This window comes from Halichoerus grypus, chromosome 5 (assembly GCF_964656455.1).
Source record: "Halichoerus grypus chromosome 5, mHalGry1.hap1.1, whole genome shotgun sequence".
NCBI classification, from domain to species: Eukaryota; Metazoa; Chordata; class Mammalia; order Carnivora; family Phocidae; genus Halichoerus; species Halichoerus grypus.
Window position 1 is genome coordinate 85,354,324 of NC_135716.1, and position 15,138 is coordinate 85,369,461.

The window sequence follows — 15,138 nt, forward strand, 5'->3', positions numbered from 1 at the left end:
GATACTGGATTTATAAATATGCTCAAAGACCTAAAAGAAATTACATTCAGGGCGCCTGGGTGGCTCAGTCGTTAAGCGGCTGCCTTCAGCTCAGGTCATGATCCCAGGGTCCTGGGATCGAGTCCCACATCGGGCTCCCTGCTTGGCAGGAAGCCTGCTTCTCCCTGTCCCACTCCCCCTGCTTGTGTTCCTGCTCTTGCTCTCTCTCTCTCTGTCAAATAAATAAATAAAATCTTTAAAAAAAAAAAAGAAATTACATTCAAAGACTTAAAAAAAGAAAAATATGCTAATACTTAGTAAACAAAAGACCTGATTATAAAAGGAAGCAAATGGTAATTCTGGAGTTGAAATTACAAAAACTGAAACATTCACTAGAGAAGCTAAAAAAGCAAATTTAAAATGATAGAATAAGTAAGCTAGAATATAGATTCCTATATAGAGAAATTGTCCCATTCAAAGCACAAAGAGAAGACTGAAGAAAAATGAACAGCTTCTGAGACATATGGGTCAATGTGAGGCATTCTACCATATATGTAACATGGATCTGAGAAGGCAAGGGGAGAGAGAATGGGGCACCTGGCTGGCTCAGTTGGTAGAGTGTGCAACTTGATCTTGGGGTCGTAAGTTCGAGCCCCATAATGGGTGTAGGGATTACTTAAAAATAAAATCTTAAAAAAATGTATTGAAAAAAAATATATTTTAAAAAAAGAAATGACTGAAACACTTCTAAATTTGATGAAAAACCTGAAACTACAGTCCAAATTCAATGAATCTCAAGTAGGACAAATACAGAGAGAATTATACCTAGACACAACCTAGTCAAACTACTAAAATCAAAAGAGAAAATCTTTAAAGCTGTAAGACAAAAATGACTCATACCCAGAATACAAACAACAATTTCATCTGACTTTCCATCAGAAATAATGGAGACCAGAAGGCACTGGAATGGCATATTCAAAGTGCCAAAAGGAAACAGCCAATCAAGAATTCTATATCCCATGGGGTGCCTGGGTGGCTCAGTCTGTTGGGCGTCTGCCTTCAGCTCAGGTCATAATCCCACGGTCCTGGGATCGAGCCCCACATTGGGCTCCTTACTCAGTAGGGAGCCTGCTTCTCCCTCTCCCTGCCGCTCCCCCTGCTTGTGTTCTCTCTCTCTCTGTCAGGTAAATAAGTAAATAAAATCTTAAAACAAACAAAAGAATTCTGTATCCCAGGGGTGCCTGGGTGGCACGGTCGGTTAAGCGTCAGACTCTTGGTTTTGGCTCAGATCACGATCTCAGGGTTGCGAGATCAAGCCCTGTGCCAGGCTCCATGCTCAGCACAGAGTCTGCTTGAGATACTCTCTCCTTCTCCCTCTGCCCCTCCTGCTTGTGCATGCACTCACTCGCGCTCGCTCTCTCCCCCTCTAAAAATAAATATAAATAAATCTTTAAAAAAAAAGAATTTTATATCCCAGGTAAACAAAGGCAGAGAATCCACTTTTAGCAGAACTACAAGAAATATTAAAGGAAATCTTTCCGACTGGAAAAAGATGACACTAGATGGTAACTCAGATCCATAGGAAGGAATGAAGAGCAATGAAAATGTAAACATCTGGGTAAATATATATTTTTCTCTTTTCTTCCCATAACTTCTTTAAAAATAAGATTGGTCCTTGCAATAATTGTAACACTAAATTGCTGGCTTTAAACATATGCAGGTGCAATATATTTGACGACAGTATCACCCAAGAAGAGAGTGAAAATGGAGCTATCCTGGTGCAAAGTTGCTATATTTTACCAGAATTAAGTCAGTATTAACTTGTAGTAGATAATGATCAGATGAATATGCAAGCACTTTTTAAAAAGCTAAAAAAAAAAAAAAAATCAGAGGAATTAAAATGATTTACTGAAATATTTGTTTGACACAAAGAAGGCAGTAAAAAACAGATAAATACAAAAAATATGGGGTGGAAAAGAGCAAAATGATTGATGTAAATCCACCCATATGGATTCACATGAATGGACTCAAAACTAATTAAAAGCCAGAAACTGTGAGACTGGATTTAAAAAAACCACAAAATCTAACTATATACTGTCTGTAAGAGATACACTAAATTCAAAGACAGAAACAGATTTTAAGTAAAAGGACAGAAAAAGACACAACATGCAAACGGTAATCATAATAAAAATGGAAATGCTATATTAATATCTGCTAAAACAGACTTTAAGAAAAGCGATATCGCTTGAAACACAGAGAGATCTTTTAATAATAAAAAATCCACTATAAATGTATACATAACAGACTCCAAAATACAAGAAGCGAAAACTGAAATAAATTGAAAGGACAAACAATTCAACAATTTTAGTTCAAAATTTCAAAACTCCTTTCCAAGTAATTGTTAAAACAACTAGACAGAAAATTAATAAGGAAACGAACTTGAACAGCACTATTAGCCAACTTAACCTAACCAACATTTATAAAATACTCCATCCAACAGCAGAAGAATACAAATTCTTTTCAAGCACACATGGATCATTCTCCAGGACAGACAATATGCTAGGTCATTAAAAAAATATTTAAATAGGGGCGCCTGGGTGGCTCAGTCGGTTAAGTGTCTGCCTTCGGCTCAGGTCATGATCCCAGGGTCCTGGGATCGAGCCCTGCATTGGGCTCACTGCTCCGCGGGAACCCTGCTTCTCCCTCTCCTTCTACTGCTTCCCCCTGCTTGTGCTCTCTCACTCTCTCTGTCAAATAAATAAAATCTTTAAAAAAAAAATAAATTAATTAAAATAAATAAATAAATAAAAAATATTTAAATAAATTTAAAAGGATTAAAATAATACAAAATATATTTTCTGACCACAATAAAAAAAATTTTTTTTTTTAAAGATCTTACTTATTTATTTGACAGAGACAGAGATAGCGAGAGCAGGAACACAAGCAGGGGGAGTGGGAGAGGGAGAAGCAGACTTCCTGCCGAGCAGGGAGCCCGATGTGGGACTCGATCCCGGGACCCTGGGATCATGACCTGAGCCGAAGGCAGACGCTTAACAACTGAGCCACCCAGGCGCCCTCAACTCTTTTTTTTTTTTAAAGATTTTATTTATTTGACAGAGAGAGACACAATGAGAGAGGGAACACCAGCAGGGGGACTGGGAGAGGGAGAAGCAGGCTCCCCGCTGAGCAGGGAGCCCGATGTGGGGCTCGATCCCAGGACCCTGAGATCATGACCTGAACTGAAGGCAGACGCCCAACGACTGAGCCACCCAGGCGCCCCGAACCACCCTCAACTCTTACCTTGAGAAGCTTTCTCTTAAAAGACACCATTAAGAAAATGAAAAGATCACATCTGAGAGAAAGTGTAAAATATATCTGATAAATGAATTGTACCTAAAGCCTAAGTTCTCTAAGTCAATAATAAAAAGACAACCCAATTAAAAAAAAAAGACTAAAGATTTGAATAGATGTTTCCCCAGAGAACATAGATAAATGGCAAGTAAGTATGTGAAAAGATGCTCAACTTCCTTAGGGAAATGCAAACTATGATCACAATTTGATACCACACACACACTAGAATGGCTAAAAGACTGACAATACCAAGCACTGACAAGGACGTAAAGAAACTGGAACCCCATACTTTGCTAGTGGGAATATAAAATGGTACAGCCACTTTTGAAAACAGTAAGGCAGTTTCCTAAAAACTCAAACATACACCCACCCTAAGACCTAGCAATTCTACTCCTAGGTGGAATATCCAAGAGACATGAAACATAATGCCCATATAAAGATTTATATAGAAATGTACATAGCAGCATTATTCCTAATAGCCCCCAAACTGGAAACAACCCAAATATTTATCAATTAAAGAATGGATAAAAACCTGTGGTATATCTATAAAATGGAATATTATTCAGCAAAAAAAAGGGGGAGCACACTATGGATACATGCAATAACATAGATTAATCTCAAAATTCATTATGCTAAGTGACAGAAACCAGAAACAAAAGACAATAAATTGTGATTCTATTTACACAAAATTTCTAGAGAAGGCAAAAAGGAAGCAAGCAGATCAGTGGTTACTTGGGGGTGAAAATAGAGAATGTAGGCAAATAGATGTGAGGGATGTTTTGGGGTAATGCCAAGTATTCTTAAATTGGACTGTGAAGACTGCACTACTGTATAAATTTACTAAAACTCAAACTACACTTAAAAGTATGTGAATTTTATAGTATATAAATTATACCTAAAAAAAAACCCCTCAAAAATAGACAAAATCAAACAATCTACCATTTTGAGATATATACATAGGTGCTAATGCCACCTATAAAGAAAAGGAAGGGAATTCAGAATAGAAGTTACACAGAATGGAGAAAGAAAAGTCATTCAATCAGGAAGTAGTACATAGGGGACATCTATGATACTAATAATGTTCTATTTCTTTGGTAACAGACAAGTCCAACAGTTTGGAATATGTAGTCAGTGACAATGGTTTCTCCTTTCTTCTTTTATCTGCTTAACTTCCTGTCTTTCAATTTCAATCCTCAACTTTCTACCTGGACCCTTATCTCTTACCTGAATCAATACTGAGGACATCATCATCTTCATCAGGAATCTCGATTATTTCTGTAGGCCGGGAAGCTTCATCCTCAGAGCTACTGTCCCGGTATTGTAGACCCAGTTTGGAATAAAAGTCCTTCACCAAAGACTCACAGTTAGTCACTGCCCTAATATTGGAACACATGTAGAAAAGGTCAAAGCCAGAAGAAATAGGTGTAAAAGCCATCAGAATTTATATATATTTAAGTATACACTGACCTCAATTTAAACAGGCCAAGTGTCTCCATTTAGAATTCATTTTTATTTTTATTTTTTAAATAGGCTCCATGCCCAATGTGGGGCTTGAACTCACCACCCTGAGATCAAGACCTGAGCCGAAGTCAAGAGTAGGACACTTACCCAACTGAGCCAACCAGGCATCTTTCATTTAGAATTTAAAATGCTTTTCTCATAGAAAAATGTTTAAATAGTGGTTTCCAGACCAGTGCCTCAAAAATCCAAAATAAGCCCTGAGTACAGTCCTCTCAACCACATTTCATCATTTACCTTATTAATTGAAAATGTGTTCTAAGTGACAACTAAGGTACCAGACACAAATCTTCTGGGACTTTTGGAGTAGATACAGGGCTCCAGTTACATAAGACAACAACACTTTACAATCCTCACTCCCTAGATCATCCTACTAATAAAACAAAGCAATTGTTTGGAAGCAGAGTAGAGAAGAAAGAAGGGGAAGGGACTCAAGACCTGAACTCCCCTACTGCTGCCCATACATTAGCTTCTGATAGATGAACATTCTATATATGGGTGGTTATGAGGTCAGATTTTGGATCCTAACCTATGAAGGAAGATTCTATACATTTGTACCTTGTAAAGTATGAAGTGCTTAGCACAATATCATGAACAATTATACTTCTAAAATGTCTGCCAAAGGGGAGATTTCCTATTTTCCAGGTAGTCCTCACCTGGATGCATCATCAAAGAGCTGGTCAACATGGGCCACCTCAGATTCCTTCTGTATTACCCACGTTTCCAACTCTGCTAGTTGCTTCTTACGCTGCTGTACACAGTCCATCTTTTCTAGTTCTTCATCGATGAACTGCCGAAGTTCCTCCATCGAGATCCCCAGCTCCTCAACCACTGCCTGTTGCAGCTCTGCAATCTCTTCAGACTCCACTGCAGCTGTTGCTGCATCCAAACCAATGCACCCAGGGAGGGAGGACATGCTGTTGTCCTCTACATGGAAGAGAAAACTAAGATTACCTTTGGAGTCATCACCACCAAATTTCAGTATCCTAATAAAACTCATTCCTACACTACTGCTTGTTATTCAAATACAGTTAAGTTTGATTCTATGTTCTCTCTCTCCATTCTCCTGTATCTGACGCTAAGATTTTGTAGCATTCTTATCTCATCCTATAGACTATGGGCCTAAGATTTAAAAGTTTGAGGGTATGGAGAACATGTATTATGCAACAGGGAGCTACCGAAAATAATGTTTTAGGAAACGGAAGAGAACCAATTTGCTGAGGAAGGTATTTCTGTGACCTGTGTTCCTTAATTCACTAAAGAGGGAAATCTTTGTTTGCATGCTATGCCAGTTTGAACACTTATCTCCACCTGGAGGGAAGCGATTGGTCTATAACTCACTAACTCGTTGTTTCCTCTTTAACTACTTGTTCCCCTTACATTACTTTGCTTCCAAGTGGAAATTTACTTTTTAAAGTCTATTAACACTTAAGCATTCAAAAGCAAAGAGGTTTCCCAAAAGTAAAAGGAAATTAAAGCAATCTGGGAATAAAATGTGGTTACCTAAAAAGTACAATTCAAATAACCCATACATTGGTGTTAACTGCTTTTTTGATCAAACGGTTAAAGCAAAACTGATGCCAGAATGCCGTGCGACCCCAGGTCCAGTTCTCACCGCCTCCATTTTTCCTTTGCCCGCACACCGCCCCACCCCCGCGCTACCCTTTTTGGGGTGCGTCCCACCCACCCCGCAAACCCAGCTCAACCCCGCCCCCGCTCGCCTCCCGGAGAAGACTTCCTTCCCACCCTCGCCCAACCTCCTCCCACAAACAAAACATTCCAGACAGGCCCCTGGTCTCCAAATACCTCAATTAACAGTATTTCCCACACCTCCCTGCTTCCAGCTACAACAGTTCTTTTCCACCAGCCAGACCCCAGACTCGAGACTCAGGGGTCGGCCTCGATGCGGTAGAACGAAACCGTAAGGGAAAGGGAGCAGGGGGAGGGGAAGAAGCGTGAGGGAGGGAGGGAAAGGGAAGCGAAAGAGACGCCCGGAAGCAAACCTCAGGTGCCGTTCCGGTCGACACAACGGTGGCCTGACGGGGTCAAACCCAAGGCCCCTGAGCGCCCCTGCAAGGCCAGGCAAACTCAGGCAAGTACGCATGCGTCAAAGCACAGCCGTCCAGGGCACACGTGGGAGACAAATGGCCGGGTAAAGTAGGCGTGGCCTGGAGTATATTGCAGAAGCTCCGCCTTTTCCGCCAACCCCAACTAATGGCAGCAATGTTAAGTTTATCGTGTAAAGACTCAGTAGCCAAACACTTAGGTTTAGATTTTTTTTTCCTCACCCAGTTTTGGTTTTATTGCAGAAGTGGTACAAATTGTAACAAGTGGAGGAATATCAAGATGTAATAGGAAAAACGTGGTAATATCCTCTCCTCCCTCCATCACGTATTACTCCTGCTCCTTTGAGGTAAAATAGCTTAGTTTTCTAGGTTTGTATGTACAAGGTCATGCATGTGGGTTTTTTTTTTAAAAGAATATTTATTTATCTGACACAGAGAGAGACAGAGCACAAGCAGGGGGAGCAGCAGAGGGAGAGAGAGAAGCAGGTTCTCTGCTGAGCAGGGAGCCCAATGCAGGGCTCGATTCCAGGACCTCGAGATCATGACCTGAGCGGAAGGCAGACGCTTAACCGACTGAGCTACCCAGGCGCCCTGTGAATGTGGATTTTTTTTTAAAGGTTTTATTTTTAAGTAATCTTTATACCCAGTGTGGAGCTTGAACTCACAACCCTGAAATCAAGTGTTGCATGCTCTGCCAGCTGAGCCAGGCAGACACCCCTGAATGTGGATTTTGTTTTGTTTTTCTTTTATTTCACACGTGGACATCCCTTGAAGACAATAAAAACTGTAACATTTGTCTTTTTGACAATTGCATAATACTTAATAGTATGGTTAAATCATATTTAGAAAGATGTTCTCAGTTTTTAGCTACTACAAATAGTACAACAATAAACATTAACATCCTTTTGAAGTAGTACTTTTATTTCTGTGGAAGAGATTCCCCAGAATGGAATCTGAATAAAAGGTATATATATACACACATGCATATATATGTATGTATATATAGGTATATATGTACTCTTTTTTTCCCACTTTAATAGAATCTTCTGTCAAATTACTATTCAAAAAGTTTGAAACAATTTTTGCTCCCGCTAGCAAATCTCTGAAAGTATGTTTCCCCCCACCCTCATTAAGATTGGATGTTAACTATTTAATTTTTAAGCATTTGATAGGTCTTAAAATAATAGCTGCATCAGGATAGACTAAGTTGTGCTGTGGAAACAAACAATTCCAAAAGCTTAAAACAAAAACCATGCATTTCTTGCTCATGCTGCATAATCATCTCTAGTTGACATTGGAGCTCTGCTAGGATATCTACTCAGGAACCCAGGCTGATGAGTAAGTCAGGCCAGAAGGAGACCACTAACGGTCTCATATTGGCAGTTAAAGTGATTCAGGACACTTTCATTAACAACTCATCGTTCTGACTGAGTCATAAGGCCCTACCCAAACACAAGGGGGCTGGAAAGTACAATCATGTCTCATATCTGGAAGGAGAGAGAACCAGTTGTATTTGATGAACCAGCAATATTGACTACTACATTATTTTGTTATTGCTTTAATTTGTTCAGCTATCTTTACACTAACCGCACCTAACTTCATTTAAAAGGTATAAACCAGAACCTTCTGTGTAAGACTGGAAACAGGTTCGGGCAGCCTTGAAATCCTCTCCTTGTAACCACACTTTATCTTTGCTCATTTCACCTGTCCACCGGTGTCCTGTAAGTCCCTATTTCCAACTGTTAAGACACTAGGAATTGAGGTACAGAGAAATGAAAGTGTCCTCTAGATATTTCAAATTCAGCATGTTCCTAACTCATCTTATGATATTATTTTCTAATGTGAGCTAGAAATTTTAGACTACTCCTCCCTGTAAAACACACATGCACACACATACCATATTTATTGAATGTTTGCTTCATACTAGGCACTGTTCTAAGCACTTTACAATTATTAATTTATTTAATCCTCACAATAGTCCTATAAGGTAGGAACTGTTATTGTCTCTTTTTTATGAATGAAAAAACTGAGACACACAATTACATTAAGTGTCAGAGCCAGGCAGTTTGGCCCTAGAGCTTGTGGTCTTTTTTTTTTTTCTTTTTTTTAAGATTTTGTTTATTTATTTGACAGAGAGTGAGAGCAGGAACACAAGCAGGGGGAGTGGGAGAGGGAGAAGCAGGCTTCCCACCAAGCGGGGAGCCCAACATGGGACTCGATCCCAGGACCCCAGGATCACGACCTGAGCTGAAGGCAGACGCTTAACGACTGAGCCATCCAGGCACCCTAGAACTTGTGGTCTTTTTTTTATTAAAGATTTTATTTATTTATTTGACAGAGAGAGACACAGCGAGAGAGGGAACACAAGCAAGGGGAGTGGGACGGGGAGAAGCAGGCTTCCCGCGGAGCAGGGAGCCCAATGCGGGGCTCGATCCCAGGACCCTGGGATCATGACCTGAGCTGAAGGCAGACACTTAACGACTGAGCTACCCAGGTGCCCCTAAAACTATGTTTTCTTTATGTCTATAAAATAAAGTTCAAACTTCACAGTATAGAGTTTGAGGCTCTTCAAAATTTGGTCCTGACTTAGCTCTCTGGCCATGTTTCCCATTTTCCCCTTCACACCCCTGGTTAAGTGCTATTTCCCCAACGTGTTTACACATTTCACTTTTACACTTATACCTTCGTTCATTGTGGTGATCTCCTGGAATGCCCCGTCTCTTCCTGTCTGCTGTAATATGAATTCTCTAAGGTCCAATTCAAATGTCTCTGTGAAGTTTTCATAGACCAGCGGTTGTCAAACTTTATCATGTATCAGAATCACCTGGAGGGCTTGTTAAAATACAGATTGCCACCCTCACCCCACCTTGGAGTAGATTTGGGTGGAGTCTGAGAATCTGCATGTCTAACATTTTACCAGAAATGCCTATGCTACTGGTAGGGGGACCAGAATTTAAGAAACACTGTCTTACCATATGATTTCACTTATATGTGCAATCTAAAAATCAAACGAAGAATAGAAACAGACTTATAAGTACAGAGAACAAACTGGTGGGGAGGGACTGGGGGGCTATGGGCAAAACAGGTGAAGGGGATTTAGAAGTACGATCTTCACAACATGCCTGACTGGCTCAGTTGGACGAGCACGTGACTCTTCATCTCAGGGTTGTGAGTTTGGGCCCCCATATTGGGTGTAGAGATGACTTAAATAAGTAAACTAAAAAAAAAAAAAAAGAGGTATGAACTTCTGATTATAAAATAAATAAGTCATGGGCATGAAAAGTACAGTATGGGGAATATAGTTAATAATATTGCAATAACTTTGTATCATGACAGATGGTAACTACACTTATCATGGTGAGCATTTTGTGATGTATAGAATTGTGAAATCACTATGTTGTACATCTGGAACTAATATAAAATTGTATGTCAATTATACATCAATTAAAGAAATCACTCACTAGCCTATCCTAGACTGTCCTAGACTATCACTCACACTCTGCAGAACTAACTCCTGTCTGTGTGCTTCCATTATCTTAGTTCCTTCCACTTGTGAGTTATCTCTGTATGTCTCTGTCTCCTTTGCTGGTCTGTGATCAACTTAAAGCTGAGGACCTGTCTAGATCGTCTTTGTTTCCCTTAGCACCTGACATATTGCCCTGTACATGTGGTGTTCTGTAATGTGTGATGAATGAAGGGAAATCTGTTCTGCCCTGATTATGTTTCTGTTAGAGTCTTTCAGCTTTCTGATGTATGTGCGCATGTATGGGGGGAGTGGAGGTGGAAATAAGTAATGGACAATGTTGAAAAGAAACAGGAGCTATTTAGGGCAGCATATCCAGTCTGATTTCTTCAATGCCCTGAGAAGTCTGGTAGAAATCAGCAGTGGGACTCAGGAAGTATCTTCTAAGACACTTGCTACTCAACCTGCAGTCAAAGAGCTTCTTAGAGATTCTGAATCTCTGACCCCACTTGGAATGTACTAAATCAGAATCCGAATCTTAGTAAGGTTTCCAGGTAATGTGTTTGCTTGCTAAAATTTGAGAAAGGCAAGTTTGAGTTCTGTAATCCTTTCCAGGACAGGGCCTCAATATTTGGGGAAACAAGCTCTGGGTTGTTTTTTTTTTTAAGATTATTTATTTATTTATTTATTTGAGAGAGAGAGAGAGAGAGAGAGAGAGCGACAGCGAGAGCACAAGCAGGGGGAGTGGCAGAGGGAGAGGGAGAAGCCGGCTCCCAGATGAGCAGGAAGCCCAATGTGGGCTCAATGCGGGGCTCCATCCCAGGATCCTGAGATCACGACCTGAGCCAAAGGTAGGCACTTAACGGACTGAACCACCCAGGCGCCCCTCTGGCTTTGTTTTTATTAAGGTCTGAAGACTGTCAGAAATGATCAGGCCCTGGGGCGCCTGGGTGGCTCAGTTGGTTAAGCGGCTGCCTTTGGCTCAGGTCATGATCCTGGAGTCCCGGGATCGAGTCCCGCATCGGGCTCCCTGCTCAGCGGGGAGTCTGCTTCTCCCTCTGACCCTTCCCTCTCTCATGCTCTCTGTCTCATTCTCTCTCTCAAATAAATAAATAAAATCTTTAAAAAAAAGAAATGATCAGGCCCTGATATAAATGACTCATATTATTAAAATGTACAAGTTATTGAAGTAGATAGCTTATTGCCGGTTGAATAATATAAAGTAATAAATAACTGATATGTCACTTGGGCTACTCACATTGGTGTGCTCAGCACAGTCATTCCTGTAATCCATTGTGATACATTGAAAAACAACAACCATGTGCTACTTAATACTTGACCATGAGAAGGGGCGCCTGGGTGGCTCAGTCGTTAAGCGTCTGCCTTCAGCTCAGGTCATGATCCCAGGGTCCTGGGATGGAGCCCCGCATCAGGCTCCCTGCTTCATGGGAAGCCTGCTTCTCCCTCTCCCACTCCTCTTGCTTGTGTTCCCTCTCTTGCTGTGTCTCTCTCTGTCAAATAAATAAATAAAATCTTAAAAAAAAAAAAACTTGACCATGAGAAGTCATAGCAGAGGGGTCAAAACCTTGGAATGCCAAATGATCCTTTCCCTGCAGACAGACTTAAGGGAAATTAAATCATAATCTAAACATTGTTGAGTGATCTCAGAATTAAAATGAAAGAATATGGGGATTAAAAATTCAAAGGGTTTTAGGCATCAGGAAAGTAAAGGAGCCAAATGGGGTGGGTGAGAACTGTGGTCACCTGAGAAATACATATCTCACCCTTAGTTCCAGCTAGTTTTTGCCCTATGTGATAGATACAATTTTTCTGGATTACCAATTTTTCAAATGAGGTTAAAAATCTATATTTTTAAATATGCAACCTTCTGAGTTTTGAATATTGACAATTTTAAAATGTAGTACACTCTGCAATACTTTTTAATTTTTTAATTTTTTTTGAAGATTTTATTTATTTGTTTGACAGAGAGAGACACAGCAAGAGAGGGAACACAAGCAGAAGGCAGAGGGAAAGGGAGAAGCAGAATCCCCACTGAGCAGGGAGCCCGATGTGGGGCTCGATCCCAGGATCTTGGGATCATGACCTGAGCTGAAGGCAGATGCTTAACAACTGAGCCACCCAGGCGCCCCTCTGCAATACTTTTAAAATCAGCAATTCTACTTCTAAGAATTAAACTACATACCTTTGAAATTGCATTCATTTGAATATGCATACCTTTGATACGAGGTAAGTGCTAAATTACCATCTGTAACTTTGTATGAAATAGCAAAATATTTAGAAACAATACACATTTCCATCAGCAGGTGTTGGTTAAACATATTATAGCATACCCAAACAATGGAATACTCTTCAACTATGTTTTTTTAAAAAGGAAGCTCTTTCAGCATTGATACAGAGTGATCTTTAAGAAACATTATTAAGGGGCACCTGGGTGGCTCAGTCAGTTAAGCATCTGCCTTCAGCTCAGGTCATGATCCCAGGTTCCTGGGATCGAGCCCTGTGACGAGCCCTGCAAGGAACCCCGCGTCGGGCTTCCCACTCAGCGGGGAGCCTGCTTCTCCTCTCCCTCTGCCTCTGCTCTGCCTACTTGGGCTCTCTCTCTCTCAAATAAATAAAATCTTAAAAAAAAAAAAAAAGAAACATTATTAAATGAGAAGAGCAGCTGTAGAACATGATATATAGCTGCTGTTATTTGTCTAAATAATACATTTTTAAACTTTTTTTCCTCGGGGCACCTGGGTGGCTCAGTCCGTTAAGTGTTGTGATCTCAGGGTCCTGGGATCTGCTCCCAGCTCAGCGGGGAGTCAGCTTGTCTTCCTCTCTCTGCCCTTCCCCTTGCTCGTGCTCTCTCTTTTTCACTCTCTCTCAAATAAATAAATAAAATCTTTAAAAAAACATTTTTTTCTTACATATATATAAAAGATCACTGGAAGGGTACATAAGAGACTCATACTGGGTGTCTGAGAAGAGGGCAAATGGAAAGTGGCAGACAAGAATCTATAAGGAGTAAGGGTTTTCACAGTACACTCACTGTCTTATAACTTTTGAATTTTGAAACATGAAAATGGATAGTTCATTCAAAATTATTACATTAAAAATTAAAAGAAAAGGAACATTCCTGGAAAGATACACATTCATACATGTAAAAACAAGCTACCTTAATAGCAGTTACCTCCGGATAGAAGGATTGGGAAACATGACAGCATCTAGGAACTTTCTGCATTTTTACCCTTCAGTAATGTTTTTTTTTGTTTTGTTTTGTTTTTGTTTTTTTTAAAGATTTTATTTACTCATTTGAGACAGAGAGAGAGAGCACGAGCAGGGTGAAGGGCAGAGAGAGAAGCAGACTCCCCGCTGAGCAGGGAGCCCGATGTGGGGCTCTATGCCGGGACTTGGTGATCATGATCTGAGCTAAGGCAGATGCTTAATTGACTGAGTCACCCAGGCGCCCCAGCGCTTCAGTAATGTTTGAGAAATTTTTTTACTGTGTGCATTTATATTTTTATAATAATAATAATTTTAAAACATTGACTCAAAAAACACATACACACACGGACACACACTTTGTAGATTTCAAACACTGGAAAGTGTCTGGCCAATAAAATTTCCCAGACTGATTGGATCTGTAAGCTGTCAGTTTAAGGTGAGTGAAAGGAATGTTTAAGGACATCAGATTAACAGAAATAATATGAGCAATAAAACCAGAGAGACCCCCCCAAACAAAAACAAAAACAAAAACAAAAACAAAAAACAAAATAGAGAGACCCAAGGTATGTGGATTACAACTCCCTGAATCTACACACCAAGGACTATCTAACTACCGAGAATGGAAATACTCTACTGACCAATGGCTAAGCTGCCCTCTCCCCTGAACAGCATGCACATTGGCCGCATGAGTTTGCCTTGGGTCGTTCCTCCTTTTTTTTCTTCCACAGATAATCCACTTCTTCTGACTGATGCATTTTTTTCTTAGATAGGTTACTGTAGAAAGTCAAACCTGTGGGTGCCTGGGTGGCTCAGTTGGTTAAGTGACTGCCTTCGGCTCAGGTCATGATCCTGGAGTCCAGGGATCAAGTCCCGCATCAGGTTCCCTGCTCAGCAGGGAGTCTGCTTCTCCCTCTGACCCTCCCCCGTCTCATGTGCTCTCTCTCATTCTCTCTCTCAAATAAATAAATAAAATCTTAAAAAAAAAAAAGAGAAAGTCAAACCTGTGACTCTCTAATGGCTGCATACTGATGCTCTCATTAATCATGTGTTTGCTTGCATTTTATTTCAGGGGGTAGGGGGAAGGTGAGTTCTCCCTATCTGAGTTCCTGGAGGGAATACATGGGAGTCTTCCAGTACAGACATCAATCTTAATCTGCTTTCCTCTGACCCTGACCTGCACCTTGTCCTGAATTTCTTTTTATCAAAACAGTGTACAAATCATCTCTCTCCCTCTCTCTTGCTCTCTTCCTTTCCTTAGTTTAACCAATATAGCACCAGAACAGAGTTCTGGTGAAGGCAAAATCTGGTACCCCATTGCAAAGCTTTTGTTCCCCTGCCTCCATTTTCAAATAACCCTGGGGACTTACTCAGGCCAAAGAGGGGGCAGTCCTGTTTCCAGGAGTCAGAAACAGAGACAATTATCAAGTCTCTGCTAACAATGCATGGATAGGTTTATGTCTCCATACCATTTGGTATTGCTGTTAAAGCCTGGTTCAGCATGGTCCATGAAAATGTGTGTCCTCTGATATGACT

At 40.5% G+C, this 15,138-nt stretch overlaps 1 protein-coding gene across 4 annotated transcripts in view; it reads right to left on the reverse strand.

Annotated features, from left to right (window-relative positions):
- The window catches only part of SETDB1 (SET domain bifurcated histone lysine methyltransferase 1), a 30,578-nt gene extending 23,610 nt beyond the window's left edge, over nt 1-6,968 (reverse strand). For 3 of the 4 annotated variants that reach the window (XM_036122947.2, XM_036122945.2, XM_078072473.1), the window contains exons 1-3: nt 6,655-6,816; nt 5,505-5,775; nt 4,555-4,706 (exon numbers count right to left, since the gene is read on the reverse strand). In XM_036122947.2, coding sequence (XP_035978840.1) covers nt 4,555-4,706; nt 5,505-5,764 — 412 coding nt within the window. In that variant the 5' untranslated portion in view covers nt 5,765-5,775; nt 6,655-6,816. Of the gene's footprint in view, nt 1-4,554; nt 4,707-5,504; nt 5,776-6,654; nt 6,817-6,851 lie in introns of those variants that run through there. The other variant, XM_036122946.2, reaches the window with a different exon arrangement.
- Between the last annotated feature and the right edge of the window lie 8,170 nt (nt 6,969-15,138).